The following is a 24,151-nucleotide window of genomic DNA, read 5'->3' as shown; positions in this document are numbered from 1 at the left end:
AGAGTACGGCAAAGTTTATCAATAATTTAAGTATTACTGCTTCTTCTGCAGTAAAGGCTGGAGATTTCTGGAGATGTTCTGTATGCTAGCCAGGGTTTGCACTAGCTCTCAAATTTCAGAGGCTGATGCAGTAGTGAATACCTATAGTAGTCACCCTGCTGTTGTAGGTGCTATTTTAGATCAAATCCACACTTCTCTTAAAACTGGCAGCTGCTAATTCCTTGCAAAAAATTGTTATTGTGTTCTTTATTTAAACTGAGTTAATTATAATCCTGATGCCTTCATGGTGGTGACTATTCTGATCAAATTTCTTTAACAGCATATCTGTAAAAAACAGTATATGGCTTAAGCTTGTTTATAACAATTTTATTCTTCTAAACACAAGGATGTAACATACTTTAACTGCATTACTAAAGTGTATTACTTAGTTAAGTAATGCATACTTCCAGTTCATTTAATTACAACATTTTCCTTTATCCTGAGGAAGTCCTTTACAACGTAGCTTTTTTTTTTCTTTTCTTTTCTGGATGAAATATATGAAATGCTAAATGCACGTGTGTCCATTGGTGCTGGGATAAGTAAAAACTTTTATTGCACCGACATGCTCTTGCAAGAAACAAAAAAAACCACCACAGCTGGACCTAGGTCACTGAAAACATTCTCCATAACGAAAACTGTTACTTTGAGCACTCGCTGCATTTGTTCAGATGAAGGTCCTGACTGGGGAATTTTTGGCATTAATGAAAGAAAAAGAAGCTGTGAACGGAAGAGACAATATTACAGTCTGTTGTCCTGAAGTAAAATTGGACTAGGTGGTGTTAGTGTGCAACACAATATAAATGTGTAAGAGAAAACTGGTAACATTAGTGTAATCTTTTCCTTTATTTCCTAATACTGCATTTAAACCTGGCTATTTTTTTCTGTAAAGTTGCCATTGATGAAGGTGACTGGTGTGATGAAATCACAAGGATGTCAGTGGAAATAGGAGGCAGATTTGTGATTTGTTAGCCTTTCTGAAAATATATAATTGAATTTGGATCTCTTCAGACTTCTGCAAGGGCACTTTTCTCCCCACACTCCTTGACATTGCACTAAAGTGCCACTGGTTGGTAAAAACTGGAGGCTGGGCAGTGAGAAAAGCCAGCGCAGGACAGACCCGAGGGAGTGTGTGTGGGGAGAAGTCACTCTGGTTGCAGCCACAGCTCCGACAGGCTGTGCTGTCTGGGCCAGCCCCCCGATATTTGGACCCCCAGAAAACGTTCAGGGCAGCTTCAAAGACTGGGATGGGGTGGGACCGGTAACATCTTCTCTCCTGCTGCTCCCTCCTCCTCACACTGCTCCCCTGCCCCAACGTGGGGCCTTCCCACACGCTGTGGTTCCTTCAGGAAACACCTCCTCTGGTGTGGTCCTCTCCCAGGGGCTGCAGGGCAGCCCCAGCCCTGCCGGGGTCCCTCCCGGTACAAGCTGCTGTGGTGTAGGTGCTCTGTTTTGGGACAGGGAAGCAGAGGATCAGCCAGGCAGGACTCTGCTGTCGCACCCCGTGCTCTTCTCTTCCTGGGGCGAACATCATTCTCCACAGCACAGGAGTATCCCTCGCACCGCTGATCCGATTTTTTGTTGTTGCTCTCTACAACCTCATTCAAAGCCCATCAAAGAGCATCTCTTACCGTAAAAACCCCAAACCTCACACAAGCAGTACATGACCTGATTCTGCTTAGTTTCTGTAGGCAATGTTTGGCTCTTCATCATTCATAAAGCATCAAGGATCTTGGATCCAAGACCAGTCACGTCTCGGTGACAGAATGCGTAAGCACAAAGAAAATGGGTCCACGGTCATGGAATTTATTCTACTGGAAGAAATACTTTAAAATAAATTTATATTCACAGCCTACAATATAGTCATAGCAACAGCAGAAGCAGTAAAAAGCTGTAAAAGTGCACACAGTCTCTGTAGAGCAAATACTAATGTTAACAAATGAACTATTTCAGAAGAAACTACAAGCAAAATTTATTAATAATAGAAGACAATATTCTAGGTGGTATTTTCTCTGTTCCATTTTGGATTCATTCCCAAATAAATCCTGTGTTGTTTTTTCCTCTGGAAGTGGCAGTTTTTCTCTAGAACCAGATTGCTTTCTAAATTAAATGGTTCCAAAATGGTTATTTCCCAAACAGCAACACTGAAATGAGTGAAAACCTGGTACAGAATGTTTTGCTGCTGACTTCAGTGAAGTTAAATCTTTGTTTCTGAAGAAAACATTAATTCAGTTCCTCACAGGATTCAGCAGATAAAAACATGCTTCGCTGGCACTGTGGACCTTTCTTCCCCGTCTTCCTCCCCCACCAGACGTGCACACAGAATCACAGAATGGTCGGGGTCGGCAGGGACCTCTGTGGGTCACCCAGCCCAACCCCCCTGCCCAAGCAGGGTCACCCAGAGCAGGCTGCACAGGACCTTGTCCAGGCGGGTCTGGAATATCTCCAGAGAAGGAGACTCCACAGCCTCCCTGGGCAGCCTGTGCCAGGGCTCTGTCACCCTCAGAGGGAAGAAGTTCTTCCTCACACCTCCACGGAAAATATTTAAAAACCACTAAAAGGAAACAGAGGAAGCCTGACCCTTAAAGTCACCTCTTCACCGCCCTCCTACCGAAAACCGACCCTGAGGGTGCGGCTGCTTCCCCACGTAGAGACCGCCAGACTGACATCATGGCGACTGGCAACAGAGCCGGCCGCAGTCCCTTCCCTGGCCATCCAGGAGCTCGCCTCTCCTGCGCGGCTGGCCTGAAGGTGACACTGTCCGTCTTCAGCCACCTTCAGCTGACGTGAGGAAAGCAGACTCCACAATCTGTAAGATTATAAAGTAGGGATGTTTATTCGGCGCCGGGTAGCACGGGGGGGGGTAGCCCCACCAAAGTCGTGCGCGCCGAGCAGCAATGTGTCTCTTCAATTTATACAATTAAATATTACATATACATTAGATTTCCCAATACGCCTACACATATGCATCTATCCTCATTTCATATCAAAATCAGTTCCAAGAAATAATTTCCATATTATAATTAGTTCTAAGAAGTAATTTCCACAGACTCCTCCCAGCTGCGCTTGCGCAGTGCCTCCTGGTGGTGGTCGTCAGGGGTCCCAAGATGAAGGCTCATCCTCTTCATCATGGTGTCCGCTGATTGACCTTTGTTTCTGTGCAAACTCAGCTCTCTTCTGGCTCTCATCCATGCAGCAGGGTCAGTCCTGACCGGTTCTAGGCGACTCTCAGCCCCTATCAGCAACTGACCCCTTTGTATGGAGATGCAAGAATCACAGAATCACAGAATGGTAGGGGCTGGAAGGGACCTCTGTGGGTCATCTAGTCCAACCCTCCTGCTGAAGCAGGGTCGCCTACAGCAGGCTGCACAGGACCATGTCCAGGCAGGTCTTGAATATCTCCAGAGAAGGAGACTCCACAACCTCCCTGGGCAGCCTGGGCCAGGGCTCCGTCACCCTCAGAGGGAAGAAGTTCTTCCTCGTGTTCAGACGGAACTTCCTCTGCTTCAGTTTGTGCCCGTTGTTGCCCCTTGTCCTGTTGCTGGGCACCACTGAAAAGAACTTGGCCCCATCCTCCTGACACCCACTCTTATTTATAAGCATTTATTAGGTCCCCTCTCAGCCTTCTCTTCTTCAGGCTGAACAAGCCCAGCTCCCTCAGACTCTCCTCATAGGAGAGATGCTCCAGTCCCCTCACCATCCTCATAGCCCTCCGCTGGACTCTCTCCAGTAGCTCCTCATCTTTCTTGAACTGGAGAGCCCAGAACTGGACAGAGTACTCCAGATGGGGCCTCACCAGGGCAGAGTAGAGGGGAAGGAGAACCTCCCTCGACCTGCTGCCCACTCTCCTCCCAATGCACCCCAGGATCCCATTGGCTTTCTTGGCAGCCAGGGCACGCTGCTGGCTCATGGTCACCCTGTCGTCCACTGTGGAAATGGCACAGCTGTAGTGGGGTGAGCCGAGGTGCTCGCCGCTCTCGCTGTATTCCAACCAGGCTGCTGCAGCTCAGGCCCCACGTCTCCTGGAGCCGAATGTAGCGCTTCTGCTCTGTATTCATGTTAGTTCCTAGGACACACAGACATTTCCTGGAGGTGCTTTTTTCCTTTGTTCAGCAGTAGTTTTACTGCATTTCCATGTCAGTCGCCGAGGCGAGCAGCGCCGGTGCTGGCACAGCCTGTGAGGGAGGGCTCCATCATGGTGCACAGGGGAGTTCCTGAATTGGGAGAACCTCAGGGGAGCAGAGAGACCTGCCAGGAGCCCATGGCTTGGTGATAGCGTCTGAGGAGACCTGGGCAGGTGCAGGAGCAACAGCAGCCAAGCCCCCCCCACGTATAAAAGAAGCCCCCCAGGAGCGCTAGGAATAGGATGCAGGGCATCAGCCAGGGCGGGGTGCTGCAGGGATCATGGAGGGGCTCATGGAGGGGCTCATGGAAGGGCGCTGTGACTCTGCTGGCTTGATCAGGGAGCGATGGTGTCCACCTGGCAGAAGGCCACATGTTCTCCAAGCTCTGCACTCACAGCAACTGACACATCTTCCCAGACAGCGCTCCATGGGAACACGCTCCCACCCAGATGCAGGCTGCAGGACGTGCCCTGATCTTCTGCCAGTACGAGACGGCAGCAGTGAGCACCCCGGTGGGAAGTGTGCCCAGGCAGAGAAACTCCTCTGCTTAGCGACAGAGCTCCGGGTGGAGGTGAGCAGGTTGAGAAGTATCAGGCAGTCTGAAGAGACTGACTACTGGAATCATGCCCAGCATCCCTGGGACAGACCCAGCAGGCAGATAGGACACAGGGCCTGGAGGATCCACTATCCTCTCTCTGCCCAGCAGAACATGGTGATTTAAGGGATAGGGGGAAATGGCAACAAGTTTCTGCCCGGCACAGCAGGCAGATCTCCTCCATGACCACCCCGCCTTCCCTGGAGCCCTGGTACGAGGCTCTGCAAGAGGAACCAAACAATGAAGAGGATGATGGTTCCTCCATGTTGGAGGTGTTGCCAAGGTTAAGTTGTCCTACACTTTGTGTCAAAACCACTTCCATAAAGGAAAAATGCTGGGCCATTTTCATAGGAGACTCTCTTCTGAGGAGAACAGAAGGTCCAATGTGCCAATCTGACCCACCTCAACCTAGCTGAGTTTCAAATCGTTGGCGATAGGAGGAAAACTCCCAGCAAAATTTTGACCCTGGGTATGGGGAGAGCAGACGTAGCCTGCTGAAGGAGCTAGTTAGTAAGGTCCGCTGAGAATCATTTTTGATGATTTTGGTTTTGGCTGGGACAGAGTTACTTTTCTTCCCAGTAGCTGCTGTATTTTGGGTTTAGTACGAGAAGGATGCTGATAATACACTGATGTTTTTTGTTGTTGCTAAGAAATGGAGGACTTTTTTGTTTCCCATGTTCGGCTAACAAGCAGGTGTACAAGAGCTGGGAGGAAGCACAGCCAGGCAGCGAACCCAAGCTGCCCGATGGAAATATTCCATACCATAACGCATCATGCTCTGTTTATAAATGCGGGTTAGCCGGGGCGCAGGAACTCTCTTTTTCTGTGAGTTCTCTCTTTTCCGTGAACTCAGACTTCAGCGATCGCTGGGCATGCACATGCATGCATACATTCTTTCCTTAAAAATATGTAAAAATGAAAACACTAAGCCAGTGTCTGTGCATTAGGGATATTATCTGAGCCACCAATGAAATCTCTAAGGCAAAATAAGACAATATTAGTACAATGGAATATAAATATAAACGATCTTCTATGAATGGGGCATAAGCCATAAGCTCCTCTAGAGAAATGAGAGGGGGATGCCTGGTCATCTTCAGCAAAGCAGTTAACAAAGATCACTATGTAAACCTAGTATCTTAACGACATTATTGAGATGATTTTTTAAAAGGTACAATGCAACTCAGGAACATGTCTGTTATTCTCCAAACTCCATCAAAAAAAGTTTAATTACATAAAAGAAAGCCATTTATTTTAAAAAATTATATATATATACTTATTACAGATACTTAAATCACGTGAAAAAAATACATTTTATGGACAAAAAAATAGTTTCTCTTGCACCAATTTTAAGAAGCAAGACAGCAAAAATAATCATAGAATTAATCTGAACAAAGCCAAACAGGTAACAGTTCAGACGCAGCTGACTTGGAGAAAGCAATGCAACTCAAAACTAGCTTTGGTCAGCTTGGGTTCTGGTGCCACCTGCTGAAATATCAGTATTTTTCCCCTTGCAACCATAGCTAACACGCGGTTTAAATTAATTCGCTGCATTAGAGGGCAATACATGAAGAAAGGTCACAGAGAAGACGAGGTGCTTGAGTAATCTAAGTGCACATCCAGAGTGCCATACACCAAACCCAGTACATTGAGAACCTTCTCTTGAATGATGTCAACCTGCTCTGAAGGGCAATAGTCATCCAGACTTGATCTGCAACAGGGAAGTGAAAAAAGCATGAGAGAGTACAGATATCACCACCGTGACCAGGCTTTGTATTCTTGTAATGCTCTGTGTCTAGGCTGAAGCTACTTTCAAACTGTGTTGAGTTCTGCTTCCCAGTATCCCTTCGAAACGTCATGCTGTGCTTTTCCTCGCTGCTTTCAATGGTAACAGCTTGCTGAAGTTGAATAGAACGTCTGGAGCAGATTAGAATTGTGACCTATTCATCTTGACAATTCCACTCCCTTCCTGACTCTGACACAGAACATGTCAGCAGCCAAAGTTCAAGCAAATGATCTAATTAAAGAACTGGTGGTTGCAAAATTCAAATGTTACTAGTAAAATAGGCAGGAATACTTGAAAAACAAAGCTTCCCAATCCCTGGGATACAACATTATTTACAGTATCCACTAAGAGACACTAGTAAAAAAGCAGAGCTGACACTTCTTGGATTTTGTATGTCAAGATCTACATAAATGAGTCTGCATTTTCTCTGCAGCAGCGGATGATAGCCCTGCAGTTATCAGGAAATACAGCTTTCTTTTATTGTAGGCATCAGCCATGCTATTTCTTGTTGAATAAAACAATTTCATGTCAGTTTCTGCTATTGTTGCCTGCCCTTTAAGGGCACACTTCGTATTTATGAAGCGATTAAATTCCTGTAATTTTTCAACAGATACACTGTGGTCTTCAAATTAAGTTCTCCCAGGACAGATCCCTGGTTCTCCCAGGTCCTTGGCCTCAAACTCCATCCTGTTCTCCCAAATAATTTCCTTGCAGTCCTGGAAGCATAACTTTTACCCCATACAAAGCTTTACTAGTGCTTTCTAGAAAATAAATCCCTTTCAGCCTATTAGATGAAAACCACTTCCATCAGAAGTTTCACTGAAAACAGAAATCTTATCTGTAATATGATGAACCCTAGAACAAGAGAGTAAGGAAGGTGTGATTTCAGCTCACGCGGGCTCGTCCAAGCTGGCTTTGCTCTAACTAGCACAAGTAATAAAAATAGTGGAGATGTATCAATCCCAGTGACAGCTATCAATCTCAACACACATGAGGCCTCATCACAGGCTTTATATAGCCTGTGCTGCAGCTCATTAAGTCATCATATTTTCACTGCTTTTGAAATCTATGCTAGCTACTCTCTTACTCCCGTAAAACTGGCCATCAGCACAGAACCTTCCCCTAGCTGCACAGACACTGTCACTGCCTTATGATCAACATTTTCAAACGTCAATTTTCACTACACTGTTAAGGCTTCCACTTTAGGACAGAATTTATAATGTGCCAACCAGGGCTATATTGATAGAATCATTTAGGTTCGTATGCACAGGCTGAGCGTTTTAAAGTAAAAGTATCTACACGGTCTTACCGAGCAACTGTCACAAGCGTGGGCTTAGGCATATCTTTTAGTAGAATTTTAACGGATTGTACGAGGCCTTCAATCTCCTCTTCAGTGCTAACATGGTGGGGAAGCTCCATATAGTCACAGGTCAGACCAGCCTGATGGACCTACATGTAAATTAAACAGAGATTTAATTCCTGTTGAAGAATTATCCATATAGCTGATCTGTGTAAAAAGTCTGTAAGATACCATCTCCAGCCCACTAGGTACCTTACACTTCTTCAGGCACTAAAAGTTGTTTTTTTTCCCCCAACCTATTCTTTGAACAAAAAGAATAAAATTCTGGAGGTTGTATGGGTTTCATTATCTCCAGTACACTGTACCTCTCCTATGAATTCAGAGTATGCTGCAGCCTTTGCAGATGATAGGTCTGATCTTCTACAAATAGGTACCTTAAGTTAAGCTCTACAAAGTATATCAACAGACCCTGGTGAAACGAAACCCTCCTTCACAGGAAGCAGCCTGAGACATCACAGTCCTGAAATATCATATTAATGTTACCCACATATGGACAAGTAGAGTAGAATTTTAGAAGCTTTAAAAAGAAAAGCTGGCCTAAGTAACAAGACATACTCCCCCCCCCCCCCCCCGGAAAACTACCAGAATCTCAGAAAGTCCTGAATCAAGAGCAAGTCTGAAATAAAGCATGATCTTTTCCCCCCCTTCTGGAAGCTATGCTTTTGAAATATGTCCACTTTCTGCTCTTTTACCTAGTCACCTACCATTTCGTAGTCTGGGCTTTCCATCCTGGTTTTCAAACTGTGAACTAGTTGACCAAGTGGCTTCATTCTGGAGTTAGAACAACACCAAAATTTGTTACATAAACAGTTGGAAACACATACATTTACCTGAAGTTGTAAAAAAACAAAAAAAAAAAAAAAGAGAAAATAGAACAGAGTAGAAGTAAGTTATCATGGCCTAGGATATGAAAAATAGATTTGCCTCTCTGTGTCATCTTGCATCTGAGAAAAATGGAAATTATCAGCACTATTGTACTGCTTCACTAGGTCTTTCTTAGCAAGCTCCTAAAGGTGCCTCTTTGCCCTTCTTTTAGGGCAGACCTGGAAAGAAGCTCAAAGTCGTATGAACTTGACAGAAGACCCTTGTGGTCACTGTTACACAGGTCTGGCAGTAACTGCTGCATTTGATGGGGAAAATGAGTGAGGTTCCTACCAAGGGAAAGCTCAGACTTCTGCTATCTCTTTCCAGCTGAAAACACACAGTTTAAAAGCATAGTGGATGCTGCCAAGATGTTTTCGTGAACACTGTCGCTCAGGTGCAGCCTTTCATTCACTTCCATTTTTCCACAGAAAGCAGAGCCTTCAGAAGCACCAAAGAAGTCCTTCTCCATATGCTCCATAGTTTGTTACTTTTCTGAGAGACCTGCTTCGCACAGACCACTAAACTTCTAGTCACCAAATCTGCCTCCCTCCACAGGCAACAGAATCTGCATGAAGCTCTACGAGGCTGATCCTGGAACGCTTATCACAGCACGGAAGACAGCAGACTGCCTTTTCTTCTGTTTTGTCTAACTCTTTCTCCTCTAGAACTAAAGGGAAAATGGTAACCTTGCATAGATCCTGTCCAGCTTCTCTTCTTTTCTGTTAGCAAAGTGCTGGGCTAATCAGTTCCCAAACTACTGTTTGCATTTTAAGCCACTTGGAAATCTCCTACCCAGGATACGAAGCCCACTTCTGTAAGGTCTCTTCATCATCATTGTCACACAAATCTGCAAATGCTGCTTCCAGATCTTCTAGCTGATGAACACGGTTCTCAACGCAATCCAACAAGCCGTCCTTTAAATAAACACATATAAAAGTACGTTAGGAAAAAAAGAGGTAAGAATGTCATGGCTTACCCTACGATTTAAATTCTGAAATGATTGATCTGCTGGAAGTGGGGAATCAGAAACAACTGATTCATTACTACACAACTTCTTTTCAAGAGGATCAGAATGAATGCCTGCAGAAGCTGTTATACCCTCAGAATGAATCACCTCTCCTTGCTCTGTCTTTCGCACGACAAATAAAAAAAGCCACATCTACATGCTGGTAGAATACAGCAGGGAGAGCTAAGAAACTGTACATGACTAATTGTTGGCTTTGTTTCTATAGCACTGAAGTGAGAATAGATGAGTAGAAGCTTTATATTTTTATAATGAAAAGGTAATTTAATTTTGTAAGTTTTTTAAAAAAAAGAATATTACTACATCAAATGCATTTTCAGAAAAACAAAGCAAAATGGGCTATTTGATGCTCTGAGATTGTTTCAACTCTGCGTGCCTGAAAAAATATGGAAGTAATTTAAAATGTCAGTTATTGTTCTGATCCTGCAAAGGTTTATGGCCTTTCTTAAAAAGTTCAGAACACTTAAAAGAGGCGACCTTCTTGGTGTGACACTACATACATGAATACAGTTGTGCATGCAAACATTTGCAGAAAGAGATCCTACATAAAATAAAAAATGAAAAGCAATGCGTGGCATATTTGGTATTAAAAATGCTCAGTGCAGTGATGCGTGAAGGAAAATTCGTAAAAAGCACATTGGAATGGATGGGTAACAATTAAGAACATAACAATTCCCTCTTAGGATTCTGCACACTGTATCATACAACAGATGTTGCGTCTTTTGGCCAGCGAAGTCAGCTTTGGGCTAATTTTTAAGAGGACCTGAGGGTATCAACCATTCATGAAGGACAGCTTTATGATCCTATCTTGGGATATGAATGAGATACTTTTCCAAGCAGCACCTTATCTAACCTTAAAGACACGTCTGACCACACTCTATACTACCTGAAAAACAAAACCTAACAAAAAAAACCCCAAATGACACACTATTACGATAGAAATCTACATCTAACTATACTCTGGAACTACAAAAACAGATTTTAAGAGACTAGACATCTAGGATATTTTCTGCAACTTTGCAAAACACAAAGTTCACTAGTTTTCTAACTTCAAAACCTTTGAGCTGATGGTCTCCCTATAAAACCATCCATGAATCTGGTCATGCCTTGTTCAATTCTGTACCTATTTATTACTTGCTGTGTTCTAATCATTTCAGTTGCCTCCTGTAAACTTGCTGGCTTTTATAAATAACTTATGCCCTGAAATCATATTGGGAACTTAAATCACAAGCATTTACCCCTTTTACATTTAATTACCTTTTAAATAGGTAACTGTTTTTATTGCTAAGAAACATGAATATCCATTTGACAATCTTCCACATATCTCCATTTTTATACACACACATTAATTAGGATTCATTGATCTGTGATAATTGTATGTGTTGAATCTCCCTGTAAGAGTATTCAGATGAGATTACGAAAGCAAAGACAAGATCTTGTTCAGAAGTGACATGGTGTAATGACCGTTAACACGGCTGTCTCCATGGTTTGGGCTCAGTGCTGAGTGGCTGTTTTGGCAGTTACAGCAGACTTACATTTCTGTAATTAAGAAGCACACAATGCATACAATGAAAAGTACGTTACAGTGGTGTAATACTGGCCTTTTCACGTCTAAATAAATAGGTAAAATACACAGTTAGGCACTGAGCACAGCTCTGACTATCAAGGAAGAGCAACTATGGCAAGGAAGGACATAGGCTGGAGGGAAGAAAAAAAAACCCCACAAAAAAACCCCAAAAATAAAAAAAAATCCAAACCAAAGCCCTGTTGAACCATAAAAAGAACAAGATTGCAGATGACTTATTATGTTTTCATTTCTTCCTTGACAATTATCATTTGTTTACAGAAATTAATTTCCATACTTATGGTAAATACTTATGCAGTTCACACATTTAGTCAAAATATTTAATAGGAAAGAACCCCTAACATGGTGCTGATTAGCATTCAGCATGCTGCATAGCTTAATTGAAGACCACTTCATTAAGCACCTTTCATAGGTTCTTTCCTTGTCGTAACTCATTTTTGTTGGGTAAAGCAGAAGAATCATTCCCTCACACGTCCCACAAGGAAATACCATACCTCTGTTGCATTTCTATGAGGCTTCTTGAAACTGTACAACTCTTGCAAAAGCTCATATTCTGTCTTTGAAAAAGAAGAAAAGAGGCAAAAAATTAGGCCTTTCACATGAGAAACAAAATCCTCAAATCCCTCCTTCTTCAAAAAAAGAATCTGAATACTAAGATTGCTCCTCTGCTGCAGACAAATCTCCATAAATGCAGGTGAGGAAGAGGCTGTGAGGCTGGAGAAAGCAACACTTCACGGCCTCAGCCAAACACCTTGCAACTGCTTGACTTTAACCTGACTTCAAGAACACAGCTTTAAAAGCTAAGTGTTTACAGTCCGTTAGTTAAAGAGTCTCTGAAATTAAACATATATTTTGTTGAACTGTAGTCCCAATGAGATGCTAAGTAAAACTGAGATAGCACATTTCGGCAGATAAAAGCAACAGGAGAGTATGACTGTAAACAAAAACCGGACAGGTAAAGGCTTCAGGCTGGTTGGCCACGTTCACAAGTAAACTATTACAGGGGCTTGTCAGCCCTACTCCTTTATAATACTCAGGCTTAATTAATCAAGGGTAAACAGATCTTATTATTTATTTAACAGCATTCAAAAAGTGAACTGTCATCAATTTTTCAGGAGCAGAGGGAGAATGAAAGGGTAGACTAGTTGATTTTTACAGAAATACAAAGCATCTTTAGGGCAATGTTTTGAATTTTAGACTTTTTTGGTGGGAGGACAATACTATTCTGCATCGGTGAACCATATTTGCTTTTTAGCTTTTCCTTGTATCCTTGCATTTCAAGTGTTAACTTCTGAAAAATTTTTGGATGGAATTATTGTAATTCACAATAGAGGGAACCTAATTAAGAAATATTAACTGCAAATAAAATTGTTGTATCAAAAAAGGTACACTGGGTGCTCTGCACAAGTCCACTTCTGAAAGCTGTTCCTAGAATTGAGAACCTGTCAGAACACAAACCCCCCAAAAAGTACAAGAAACCAAACAAAAAGCCCTCTACCACTACACCACCAACCCCTCAAAAAAAACCAAACAAAAAAAACCCCAAACTCCTCCATTATTTAATTCATAATGTATTTTGCCTAAGAGAGGTACTGAATTTTACTCTTCTATGGAAAGATCCCCGTGGTGCTTTCTCTTCACCGTACGCTTCTCTTTGCGATTCAGAACAACTGCCATCATAAATACTGAATGTCAGAAGCTAACGGAGCTCAGGGACACTATACTCACTATATTCACAAGGAAGGAGCAGTCTAGCTGAAATTCAGAGATGTCAGATGTTCTCCAGCATAGGCTGAAGTTAAAACAATGCCAAAGAGAGATTTAAATGCTATGAGCGGTCAGGATATCGCAGAATTGGTAAACCTAAATGCCACACCCAATTTTCAGGGCAGATTAGATAGTTTCTAAAAATCCTGTTCCCACCAAGCAAAGCTGCTAACTGCTTTGCACCTTTGAAGATCTACACATTTATGACTCTACACAGGTGAGCTACCTTTGCTGTGCAGGCAAGTTATGAATAGAATACAAGGCAGAGTCTTAAGCTCAGAGCCATGGCATCAGAGACAACAGCTGCTTGCTCACCCTTCTACTCAGCAGTCCAGACAAAGGGAATGGGAGTAACAGCCTCTCACCAGGACAAGTTACCACTCTCTGGAGGTAAAAAATGATACAATCTGTCATCGCTCCCTGATGAATCTTCCTGTGGGTATTTGGAACATCACCTCTGGAAACCCAAGCACAGCTTTTATGATCCAAGCAACAAGCAGAAGTGAGCCACACACCTTTGAGTTTGAAATGTGCACTCAGTACCTATTTCAAACACAAGGATCTACCCCTATGAGGTTGCTGTACTTCTTCAGAGCCTACACTCCCTCAGAATGCCTCTCCTTCAGATATTACCATGACTCGTTAATCATGATCAGCTGATCTGCTAATTTAGCTTAGATGAAAGTTTCTCCATAGACATAAATGCTAGGACTGGTACTCTGTTGTGAATGGTAAGAGGCCTCTCCATCGTCACGCTTACCTGTGTGTACATTTCTTTAAATGGATTTTTAACTGAAAAAAAATCTAAGTCGATGTCTAAAACATACGCAGCCCCTTTCTGCAGTACTTGGCAGACATCTTTAACAACCTCCCTTATCAAGCATTCACTGCTGCTGACAGAGCTTGAAGCCGAGAACTCTGACAACGTTTCTGCCTTGTTCGGGGCACTTGTATTTTGTACTTCTTTCTTCTTCAGACTTGGGGTGCTGGGATCAAGGTCACCAGGAGCCACTGACGAAGAAGCAGAAGCGGTGCTTGCTGTGTCATCTGTATCTAGCTTCAGTCTCTTAGCAGATGCTACTTTGCCATTTTCTTCCTGGCTGTTTGACGCTTCAGTAGGATTGATGAGCATGACGTGTAAATTTAAAGGCTTCTGGTTTTCTAGCTGATCAGCAGGGACATAAAGACCATCACTTAAAAAGTAATGATCTGTACCTGTAACCCTACAATTGACAATAACTCACAGTTAATATACATCTTTGCAAGGAGCTTAGGAAAAAGCACGTACACTTGAGGGATTCTGAGAAGAATGAATAGATGATTGATGGGTAACAAAAGCAGTAACACTGTACACAAAATCAATTCTTTTAATCCGCAGGTTTTCAAATTGAAGTTTTTTAATACTTCTTTATTGCTGAGTCAATATATTAAAATTCACTCCATATTTTATCATAGCCCCACAAGGTTTTTAATGGATAAAGAAAAGATTCAGCATTATGCGCTACTAAGATTAATTTGCCATTGAATTGCATTTTAAAGACAACATTCAGAATTTAACAAGATACTGTCCTATATAAGACTGCAAAGCTATGGATATTTTGTCTTGGATTGACTATTTTTTAAAGAAAACTCTGTTAGTTGCGTTTGAAAATTGCGCTGAAACCCATGAATATTGATTTAATAGAAGTAAAATATTATGCATTACTAGGTAGCATTTAACTTTTCTTTACCACCAATATAGATTCCTTGTTCTAAGTGGGGGAAAGCAGGTAGCTCAAGGATGAATAGCTACATATCAGTGGAATCCACTTCATTAAAAATAAACAAACAAAACCCAATGCTAAAAAACTCCACTTACAGTGAAATTGTAAAGATTATTATTTCCAAGTCATATTTCAGTACATTAAACTTTAAGCCTCATATATTCAAACTGAAAAAGAAGCTTAAGAAGCAGCGTGAACTTCTGCTCACTTGTGTTAAGGCCATAAATTTGATTACAAGGTACCATTATCATCATCAATCAAACACAAATAATTTCATGAGCAGCAGAAATTTGAAGCTTAGTTCCCCTGTGTCTTATGGCTGCTAAGGCGAGAGCCTGGATCACAACTTCATCTTGTTGATGGGAATTCACAGGGTCTCTTCTCAGAAATGCTCCAGGGTTCAACACGACCTCACGCTACAGCCTTTCCCTTAGTGGGACACTAACGAAGGTACCTATGGCCTATCCAGTCACCTGTTGTCAACAAAATTTTTAGGAAGTTCATAATTCTGAGAACCCTTTCCCTTTATTCCTTCATGATTTTTCTAAGTGTAGAACCTGAAGAAAAGATACCCGACTGTCTTCAAAAGGTAGCTTGAAATGTTGTTTTCAAGGTTGCTAAGGCAACCAGAGGATCTGTGGGAAAGCTGTTCAGCCATCATGAAGTATTTCTATGTGTGTGCTAGTTCTCATGGTTAAATCTAACTGAAAGCATGAGCTTTTGTCTTAATATTTAGCTTTTCTTTAGGCCTCAGATTCAGAATTGTAGAGCTTCTGTGTTTTTAGGTTCTAAAACAAAGCATTTCTCTGCTGTCTTCTGTTAAACTTGCCTCAAAAGATTTATTGAGATATGATTTGTAAACCTCCATTCAAGCTGTACACAATCACAAGGCAGTGAATATGGTGAATGCAAAATTGTCACTGACTGCATCCCACAGAATTATGAGGGCTGTCACCAGCACTCCAATCACAGAACGATTAAGATTGGAAGGGACATCTGGAAGTCTCTTGTCAATCATATGATTGAAGCAGAACTAACTTCAAAGCCAGATGAGGCTGCCCCGGGCCTCGACTAGTTGGGTTTTGACTTTATCAAAGAATGGAAAATTCTCTGTCTGCCTGTGTACCTCTTTCAGTACTTCACTAGTAGATTAACTCAAAAAAACCCCACCAAAACTAAACAACAACAACAAAAAATCCAACCAAAAAAGCATACACGAGAAAAACAGGATCACGGAGGGAAGCAAAGAGATTTCTCTGCTTATTCAGCACCTGAGGTCACACTTGACATGCTCTGCCCAGGTCTGGGCCTCGAGGACAAGAGAGATGAGAACAAACCGAAGAAGGGCCGCTAAGGTGATCAGAGGGCCAGAGCACACGAGGGGGAAGCTGAGGGAACTAGGCTGGTTTTGTCCTGATAAGGGAGGACTGACGAGGATCTAACTGCTGCCCTCTGTTACAATTACTGCTTTCTGAAATTTTGACTTCAATGAAGAGAAAAAAATCTAAGACTTGGGTAGCTGAAATGAGATGTGAATAGCTAGAATTACCTATAAAAAGAATTTAAGGCACAACTTTAACTGTACCCACTCACACAAGAAGTCAGTCACGTTAGGTCCTAAGGAACTCACAAATACAAATTAAATTTTCATCTTTATCAAAGAAAAAAAAAAGCCCATGAAAAGCTACAGAGATAGCATTCATATCATTAGCATATGACAGCAGACAATTTACCTGATGGTAGTTGTTGATATGTCTTTCCCTATTAGAAAATGGTGTTTTCCTTCTGCGATCTGCTGAGCCCAGGGTGGGTGAAGCCATACTACTTGAGAAATATGGCCAGCATAAACAGCAGGCATAATCCAGTTCTCAATACTTAATTCACTGTAATGAATGGAGAAAGGCTGTTACTTTCCCTGTAAGAAAAACGTGGTCAAGAACGCAACAAACATCTTTCACATCTTGAAAACCCTGATGCAAATCATCTCAAATTAGTACTCTGTGTAAGGTTCACATCATCAAAGAAACAGAAAGAGGGAAACCTTTATTCACAAGACAGACCAAAAACCTCTACAGTAGAATTTAAAAAGTTAGGATTATAGAGTGCAATCAGCTTCACTCTTAGTATGGCACTTTGATTATAAACTACATGGATTTGTTGTCCTATTTCTCTTGATACACCACACAGCAGAAAGTACAAGGAGCATCATAAACACTGTTCTAAATAACTTCAAACTGGCCTCAAGGGACTATTTTACTGTAAACTGCTCTAAGGAGATTTTAAATATCATCTCAGTAATTATAGTGAGTCAATCAGCACCTACAAAATAGCAACCTTCCTGATTAGCAACACCCCATGTTTTCTGGTGTATGATACAGCCAACAAAACTTATTCATCCAACAAAGATAACAAAATATTGACTACGGGTAGCATGGTACAATTATTTACATACCAATTACATCACCTTGTCATCACTGTAAATCACCCTAATGCTGAAGCAATCGATACTTATTTTAAAACAGGAGAAGAAAGACAATAGCAAAGATCACTCTGTGACTTGTTACCGACCAAAGAAGTTGGGGGAAAATATTTGTCTTAATGATCTTAATAGGAAAATCTTGTTCAATTTCACATAGTTACCATGTCAACTGTCCTGATTTTGGTTAAAACAGAACTTACTCTCTTTAGTGAATCCTCCTTACAGCTAAGTTCTTCTCAGTAACTGCACCCAACTCCGGGAAATTCAGTGTCGGTTTTCTATATTTTGTATTATTTCTCTTATTATTAATATTATTAGTATTACTAGTCTTATTAGTAATTATTAGTAATAATTTTCAATTTATAAGTGTCTCTCCCTTTTCCTCCTTTTCCCTTCCACTGGTGGGAGGGTGGGGTTTAACAGAGAGCATCTGCCACTCAGTTTTATTGCTGCCCTGCGGTGACATCAACACAGGAGATATTATTTCAATCTCAAAGTCAATTTTTCACTACGAAGAGGGAAAGGCTGTTTTAAAACCACAGCTCTTCAGACATACAGCATCCACTCACAGTGCTGTCCTGGAACTACTAATTGGCCTAATAACACGATATACTACTGAACAACTAAATAAAGTAAATTTTTAAGTCTTAAATGGCTTCATATGCAACTTAAATATTTGACCACATTCAAAAAAACACAACCATAACTTTTTTCGTCCAAAAAATAAAGTTTTTAGCAAAAGTGAGAAGACAAAAGACACAGCTTGAGGCTGACTTACACCTCTTTTGTTCACATTCTACGCTGTCATACCAATATTCGCTGTAACTCAAAGGCAGCAAGAAGCAGACTTACAGTATTCTGATGCAGTACCCAGGACTTACTTAAAAAGAGCTTCTTTGTCAAATACAGTGTCTGCAGGCATATTCACAGGAATAAGAAGGTCTGGATGGGAATCAAGATGAACAAAGCTGATGTTACTGGCAGGAAGATGCTTTGAACCAATGGCGCGATAGATGAAAGGCAGCACCTAAAACAACACAGATAAAAATGTTTCCACTGTAACCAGCGAGCTGAAAAATGCAGTGGCTTTAACAGCAGAAACACTAGTCCCACTCTTCTTCCTTTCAATTTGGGTTAGACTGGGGAGGAGATGGAAAACAATACAAAGGGGAGACAACCCCAGTGGCAAGACAGCTCATGAACTGCAATCATTATGAGCCCGAGCTCCACACGAGAAGCTGCTGAAGAATCACAGCTCTGCTCTCTCTTTCCTTCTTCATAGGAAATTTTATTTGTAGAAGCTCTTCTCACTAATCATGTAACTCAATTCCTATTTTTTTTATTTACAACTGAACCCCAGGAATGCTTTGCCTCTTTTGCAGAACACTGCCCCTCCATTGCCTTCTCCATGCCCTAAAGCTTCCTCACCACGCATAGGTGCTGTGGAGATAAAAACACCCCATTACTTCTGTTTTGTAAGTTAACTGATAGACCGTGAAAACTGACTCCACCCTCATTTAAACTATAGCTGATCTTTTAACCTATCCCCCTCGAAGAAAGGGCTGAACTCCTAATCCCTACATGATTTAGTGGCTGCAATAGAGACTTCCTTTCTCAACTACCCAACCTTACTCCCTGGTGAAGGTCTCCACTCAAACGTGGGAAAAACAGGAGATGAGGCAACTCATCAATCTATAGCGTAGCAAACCACTGAAATGCAATAATGTAGGGTGGTAAAATGAGAAACCTGATGGCTGATTCACGATACCTCTTACATCAAACTGCAGTACACGGAGTCCCTCTCACAGTTACGGGACAGTAACTGCCTTGGCTGCCAGAACAAATCCAGCAAGGACTGTGAATCACAGCCCTATTACACAGGGAATGTGAAGACTGTAAAAGCACCGAACAACAAAAATTACACGTGACCTCTACACTACAACAGAAACTGGGCTAATTTTTTGGCATAGAACTGATTAAGAAGAATAATCCTGTGTACTGCATGGGCATAACCATAAAACATGACACAGCTGAAGTTTGGACTGCATTCCATCTGTCTAGGAATAAATTCCTCAGTTTACCCACTATATGCAGCTGTATGTATACTACTGCAACAGTAAATAAAACAAGGTTAAAACTAACAAGGGTTCCCTGATCCATGACTTTTATGTCTTTGGATAAAGGAAGTAATCTGGCCTACCTAACAACCTACAATCTGTGCAACTGAAGTTTCACCTCAGGTGAGTGTTACGACAGATTGCGAGACCAGGAGAGGATGGAGGAAGACACGAGTGACTAGGATCTCTAACCTTGCAAGTTCTCCTGCTTTGGATTAAGAACAAAGTCTCCTTTACACTAGCTGTTATTACTAATCAAAGTATGATACATCTCGTGACACCTTGCCCTAGGAACATCAGTGTCAGCAAAGGACCATATAAAGTTTCTGTGAAGTTTGTAGTACACTTTGGGATGAAAAGGCCTTATATTCTTTATGCAAGATAGACCAATACATACAGATGCATACACTGAAAATGCAGCGTGTGTATTTAGTATGAATAGACTTTGTGAAGTTAATTGAAAACAAAAGTATAGACAGTAAAACAAAGACGAATCATTAACAGCCATCATCTCCGTGCTCCTATCACAGTGACACACTTAATTCTTGGTTACCATGGAAAACCAGCTATCACAGCAGCATATATTTCAGTCAGTCTTAGCAAAAATGACCTGTGTTAAACTATTAACTCACAAGTTCAGAACATTATTTTCTTTAATAAACATTATTACACTAAAATTTTTTGATTGCAAGACACTGGCAGCGTTAATATTTTTCATTCTTATCACCACAAGGCCTTCACGCCCCCAGCAACCCTCACTGACACCATCAGGCTTCCTCCCCTGCTACTACAGACAAACCATAGGGCTACAAGGATGATGAGGGGACTGGAACATCTCCCCTACGAGGAGAGGCTGAGGGAGCTGGGCTTGTTCAGCCTGAAGAAGAGAAGGCTGAGAGGGGACCTTAGAAATGCTTATAAATATCTGCAGGGTGGGTGTCAGGAGGATGGGGCCAAGTTCTTTTCAGTGGTGCCCAGTGACAGGACAAGGGGCAATGGGCACAAACTGAGACACAGGAAGTTCCGTCTGAACATGAGGAAGAACTTCTTCCCTCTGAGGGTGACAGAGCCCTGGAACAGGCTGCCCAGGGAGGTTGTGGAGTCTCCTTCTCTGGAGATATTCCAGCCCCGCCTGGACAAGGTCCTGTGCAGCCTGCTCTGGGTGACCCTGCTTCAGCAGGGGGTTGGACTGGGTGACCCACAGAGGTCCCTTCCAACCCCTACCATTCTGTGATTCTGTGATTCTGTGAAACCAGAAAAAGCAGTTCAAAACCAGCTCCTTCTTCGCCCCCTTGTTAAATTACTTAACTAAAAAAGAAGAATTCCAAATTTACCATTTCTCATCAAGCGGCACTCATTCTACTTGTTAAGATGTGATTGTATTTACCAAATTGCTGCCGACACGTCACACACTCTGTAGGGCTGAGTTTCCAAGCACTGCACTGTGCCTAACTAATTTTAATAGCAGTGTAATGTAGGTATTATTTCCTTTTAACTACAGCAACTATGACCCAAAGAAAAAAAAAATGTTAGCAATAATTGGTGAAAAAGATGCCAAAATCCAATCATGGCATTAATTAACCTGAATCATTGAATCAGGAAAGAAATTCAGGTCACCTGGGAACTAAACGTCATTTACCAAGCAGATGAACCCTCTATAGACAGATAGGAGTGGCCTCACATTCACAAGTCCTGGTCCTCATGGGGGACTTCAACCACCCCGATATCTGTTGGAGGGACAACACAGCAGGGCATAATCAATCCAGGAGGTTTCTAGACTGTGTTGATGACAACTTCCTTTTCCAAGCTATAGAGGAGTCCACGAGGAGAGGTGCTGTGCTGGACCTTGTCATCAGCCACAAGGAGCGGGTGGTGGGGAATGGGAGGCTCAAGGGCAGCCTTGGCTGCAGTGACCATGGAATGGTGGGGTTCAGGATCCTTAGGGCAGTGAGGGGAGCACACAGCAAGCTCACAACCCTGGACTTCAGGAGAGCAGACTTTGGCCTCTTCAGGGACCTGATTGGTAGAGTGCCATGGGATAAAGCCCTGAAGGGAAGAGTGGCCCAAGAAAGCTGGTTAATATTCAAGGATCACCTCCTCCAAGCTCTGGAGTGACGCATCCCACCAAAAGGCAAAAATGCCAGGAGGTCTGCATGGATGAACAAAGAGCTCCTGGACAAAGTCAAGCACCAAAAGGAAGTCTACAGAGGGTGGAAGCAAGGACAGGTAGCCTGGGAGGAACACAGAGAAATTGTCCAAGCACCCAGGGATCAGGTTAGGAAGGCAAAAGCTCTGACAGAATTAAATCTGGCCAGGGATGTCAAGGGCAAAAAGATAAGCTTCTAGCTACATCAGTCATAAAAAGAAGGCTAGGGAAGATGTGGGCCCTCTCTGGAAGGAGATGGGAAACCTAGTTATCAGGGACATGGAGAAAGTTGAGTTACTCAATTACTTTTTCACCTTAGTCTTCACCAGTAAGTGCTCCAGCCACACCACCCAAGTCGCAGATGGCAAACGCAGGGACTGGGAGAATGAAGAACTGCCCACTGTAGCAGAAGATCAGTTTGAGGCCATCTAAGGAACCTGAAGGTGCCATGGGACACGATGAGGTGCATTCATGCGTGCTGAGGGAACTGGCAGATGAAGTTGCTAAGCCACTATCTATCATATTTGAGAAGTTGTGGCAGTCTGGTGAAGCTGCCACTGACTGGAAAAGGGGAAACAAACCCCCATTTTTATAAAGGAAGACCTGGGGAACTACAGGGCAAGTCAGTCTCACCTCTGTGCCCGACAAGATCATGGAGCAGATCCTCCTGGAAACTATGCTAAGGCACATGGAAAATAAGGAGATGGTTAGTGACAGCCAGCATGGCTTTGTTAAGGGCAAATCACGCCTGACAAATGTGGTAGCCTTCTACGACAAGGTTACAGCATTGGTGGACAAGGGAAGAACAACTGACATCATCTACCTGGACTTGAGCAAAGCATTTGACACTGTCCCGCATGACACCCTTGTCTCTTAAATTGGAAAAATGGATGGACCACTCAGTGGATACGCAAATTGCTGGATGGCTGCACTCAAAGAGTTGTGGTCAATGGCTTGATGTCCAAGTGAAGACCAGTGAAGAGTGGCGCTACTCAGGGGTTCAAACTGGGACCGGTGCTGTTTAACATCTTTGTCAGCAACATGGACAGTGGGATTGAGTGCACTCTCAGCAAGTCTGCAGATGACACCAAGCTGTGTGGTGTGGTCAACACGCTGTAGGAAAGGGATGCCATCCGGAAGGACCCTGAGAGCTTTGAGAGGTGGGCCTGTGCGAACCTCATGAAGTTCAACAAGGCTGAGTGCAAGGTCCTACACGTGGGTCTGGGCAATCCCAAGCATAAATACAGGCTGAGTGGAGAATGGATTGAGAACAGACCTGAGGGGAAGGACTTGGGGATGCTGGTTGATGAGAAGCTCAACATGACCTGACAGTGTACGCTCGCTGCCCTGAAAGCCAACTGTATCCTGGGCTGCATCAAGAGAAGCATGGCCAGCAGGCTGAGCGAGGTGATTCTGCCCCTCTGCTTTGCTCTGGTGAGAAGCCACCTGCAGTCCTGTGTCCAGCTCTGGAGCCCTCAGCACAGGAAAGACATGGAGCTGCTGGAGTGGGTCCAGAGGAGGGCCACAAAAATGATCAGAGGGAAGGAACACCTCTCCTATGAGGAAAGGCTGAGAGAGTTGGGGCTGTTCAGCCTGGAGAAGAGAAGGCTGAGGGGAGACCTTAGAGCCTTAAGAGCAGCCTTCCAGTACCTGAAGGGGGCCCACGGGAAGGATGGAGAGGGGCTTTTCACAAGGGTGTGTAGGGATTGGAGAAGGAGTAATGGCTTTAAACTGACAGATATAAGAAAGAAATTCTTTACAGAATCACAGACTCACAGAATGGTGGGGGTTGGAAGGGACCTCTGTGGGTCACCCAGCCCAACCCCCTGCCCAAGCAGGGTCACCCAGAGCAGGCTGCACAGGACCTTGTCCAGGTGGATCTGGAATATCTGGAGTATCTCCAGAGAAGGAGACTCCACAGCCTCCCTGGGCAGCCTGTGAGGCCCTGGCCCAGGTTGCCCAGAGAAGCTGTGGCTGCCCCCTCCCTGGCGGTGTTCAAGGCCAGGCTGGATGGAGCTCTGAGCACCCTGGGCTGGTGGTGGGTGTCCCTGCCCACGGCGGGGGGGTGGAACTGGGTGATCCATCAGGCCCCTTCCAACCCGCACCGCCCCACGCTTCCCTGGTTTGCGTTTCGCTAGGGAAGCAGCGGGCGGGCTGACGGCCCGGGCACGGCCGCCGAGGCGGGAGCGCTCCCCGGGAAGCCCCGGTTACACCGCCGGGAGGCCGCCGGACGCCGCACCGGGCGCCTCCCTCGCTTCCCCCCCGCCAAAGCCTCTGCACTGCCGAGGAAGAAAGCAACGAACGCGGCTACTCCCCACGCATCCCCCGAGGGGCTCCCCGCTCCGCCGCCGCGGACTCACGTCCTGGTGGTCCTCCACCACCCACACCGGCAGCGCCGGGTAGGCCCGCAGGCAGCCCCCGGGGGACCGGGACCGGGAGGTCTCCCCACCGCCGGCCGCCGGCCCGCTCATGGCGCGGGCAGGGCGAGGCGCGGCCCGGCCCCGCCCC

At 43.7% G+C, this 24,151-nt stretch overlaps 1 protein-coding gene across 1 annotated transcript; it reads right to left on the bottom strand.

Annotated features, from left to right (window-relative positions):
• Window positions 1–1,822: 1,822 nt before the first annotated feature.
• On the bottom strand, window positions 1,823–24,142 carry C3H5orf22 (chromosome 3 C5orf22 homolog). Its single transcript, XM_075417145.1, has 9 exons — window positions 24,004–24,142; window positions 18,262–18,407; window positions 16,635–16,784; window positions 13,899–14,361; window positions 11,866–11,928; window positions 9,555–9,676; window positions 8,603–8,669; window positions 7,848–7,987; window positions 1,823–6,463 (listed from the first exon to the last, which is right to left on the bottom strand). The coding sequence occupies exons 1-9, from the start codon at window positions 24,112–24,114 to the stop codon at window positions 6,331–6,333; spliced, it is 1,395 nt and encodes a 464-aa protein (XP_075273260.1). The 5' UTR covers window positions 24,115–24,142; the 3' UTR covers window positions 1,823–6,330.
• Window positions 24,143–24,151: the final 9 nt, after the last annotated feature.

Source organism: Opisthocomus hoazin, chromosome 3 (genome assembly GCF_030867145.1).
Source record: "Opisthocomus hoazin isolate bOpiHoa1 chromosome 3, bOpiHoa1.hap1, whole genome shotgun sequence".
NCBI classification, from domain to species: Eukaryota; Metazoa; Chordata; class Aves; order Opisthocomiformes; family Opisthocomidae; genus Opisthocomus; species Opisthocomus hoazin.
This window is presented reverse-complemented; position numbering and strand designations above follow the sequence as displayed.

Coding starts and splice junctions, on each gene's coding strand:
- C3H5orf22 (XM_075417145.1), bottom strand. CDS start 24,114: ATGAGCGGGCCGGCGGCCGGCGGTGGGGAGACCTCCCGGTCCCGGTCC. Junction 11,929..13,898: donor TTAAAGAAATGTACACACAG/GTAAGCGTGACG, acceptor TCTTTTTCAAAG/ACAGAATATGAGCTTTTGCA. Junction 7,988..8,602: donor AAAGCCCAGACTACGAAATG/GTAGGTGACTAG, acceptor ATTTACATGTAG/GTCCATCAGGCTGGTCTGAC.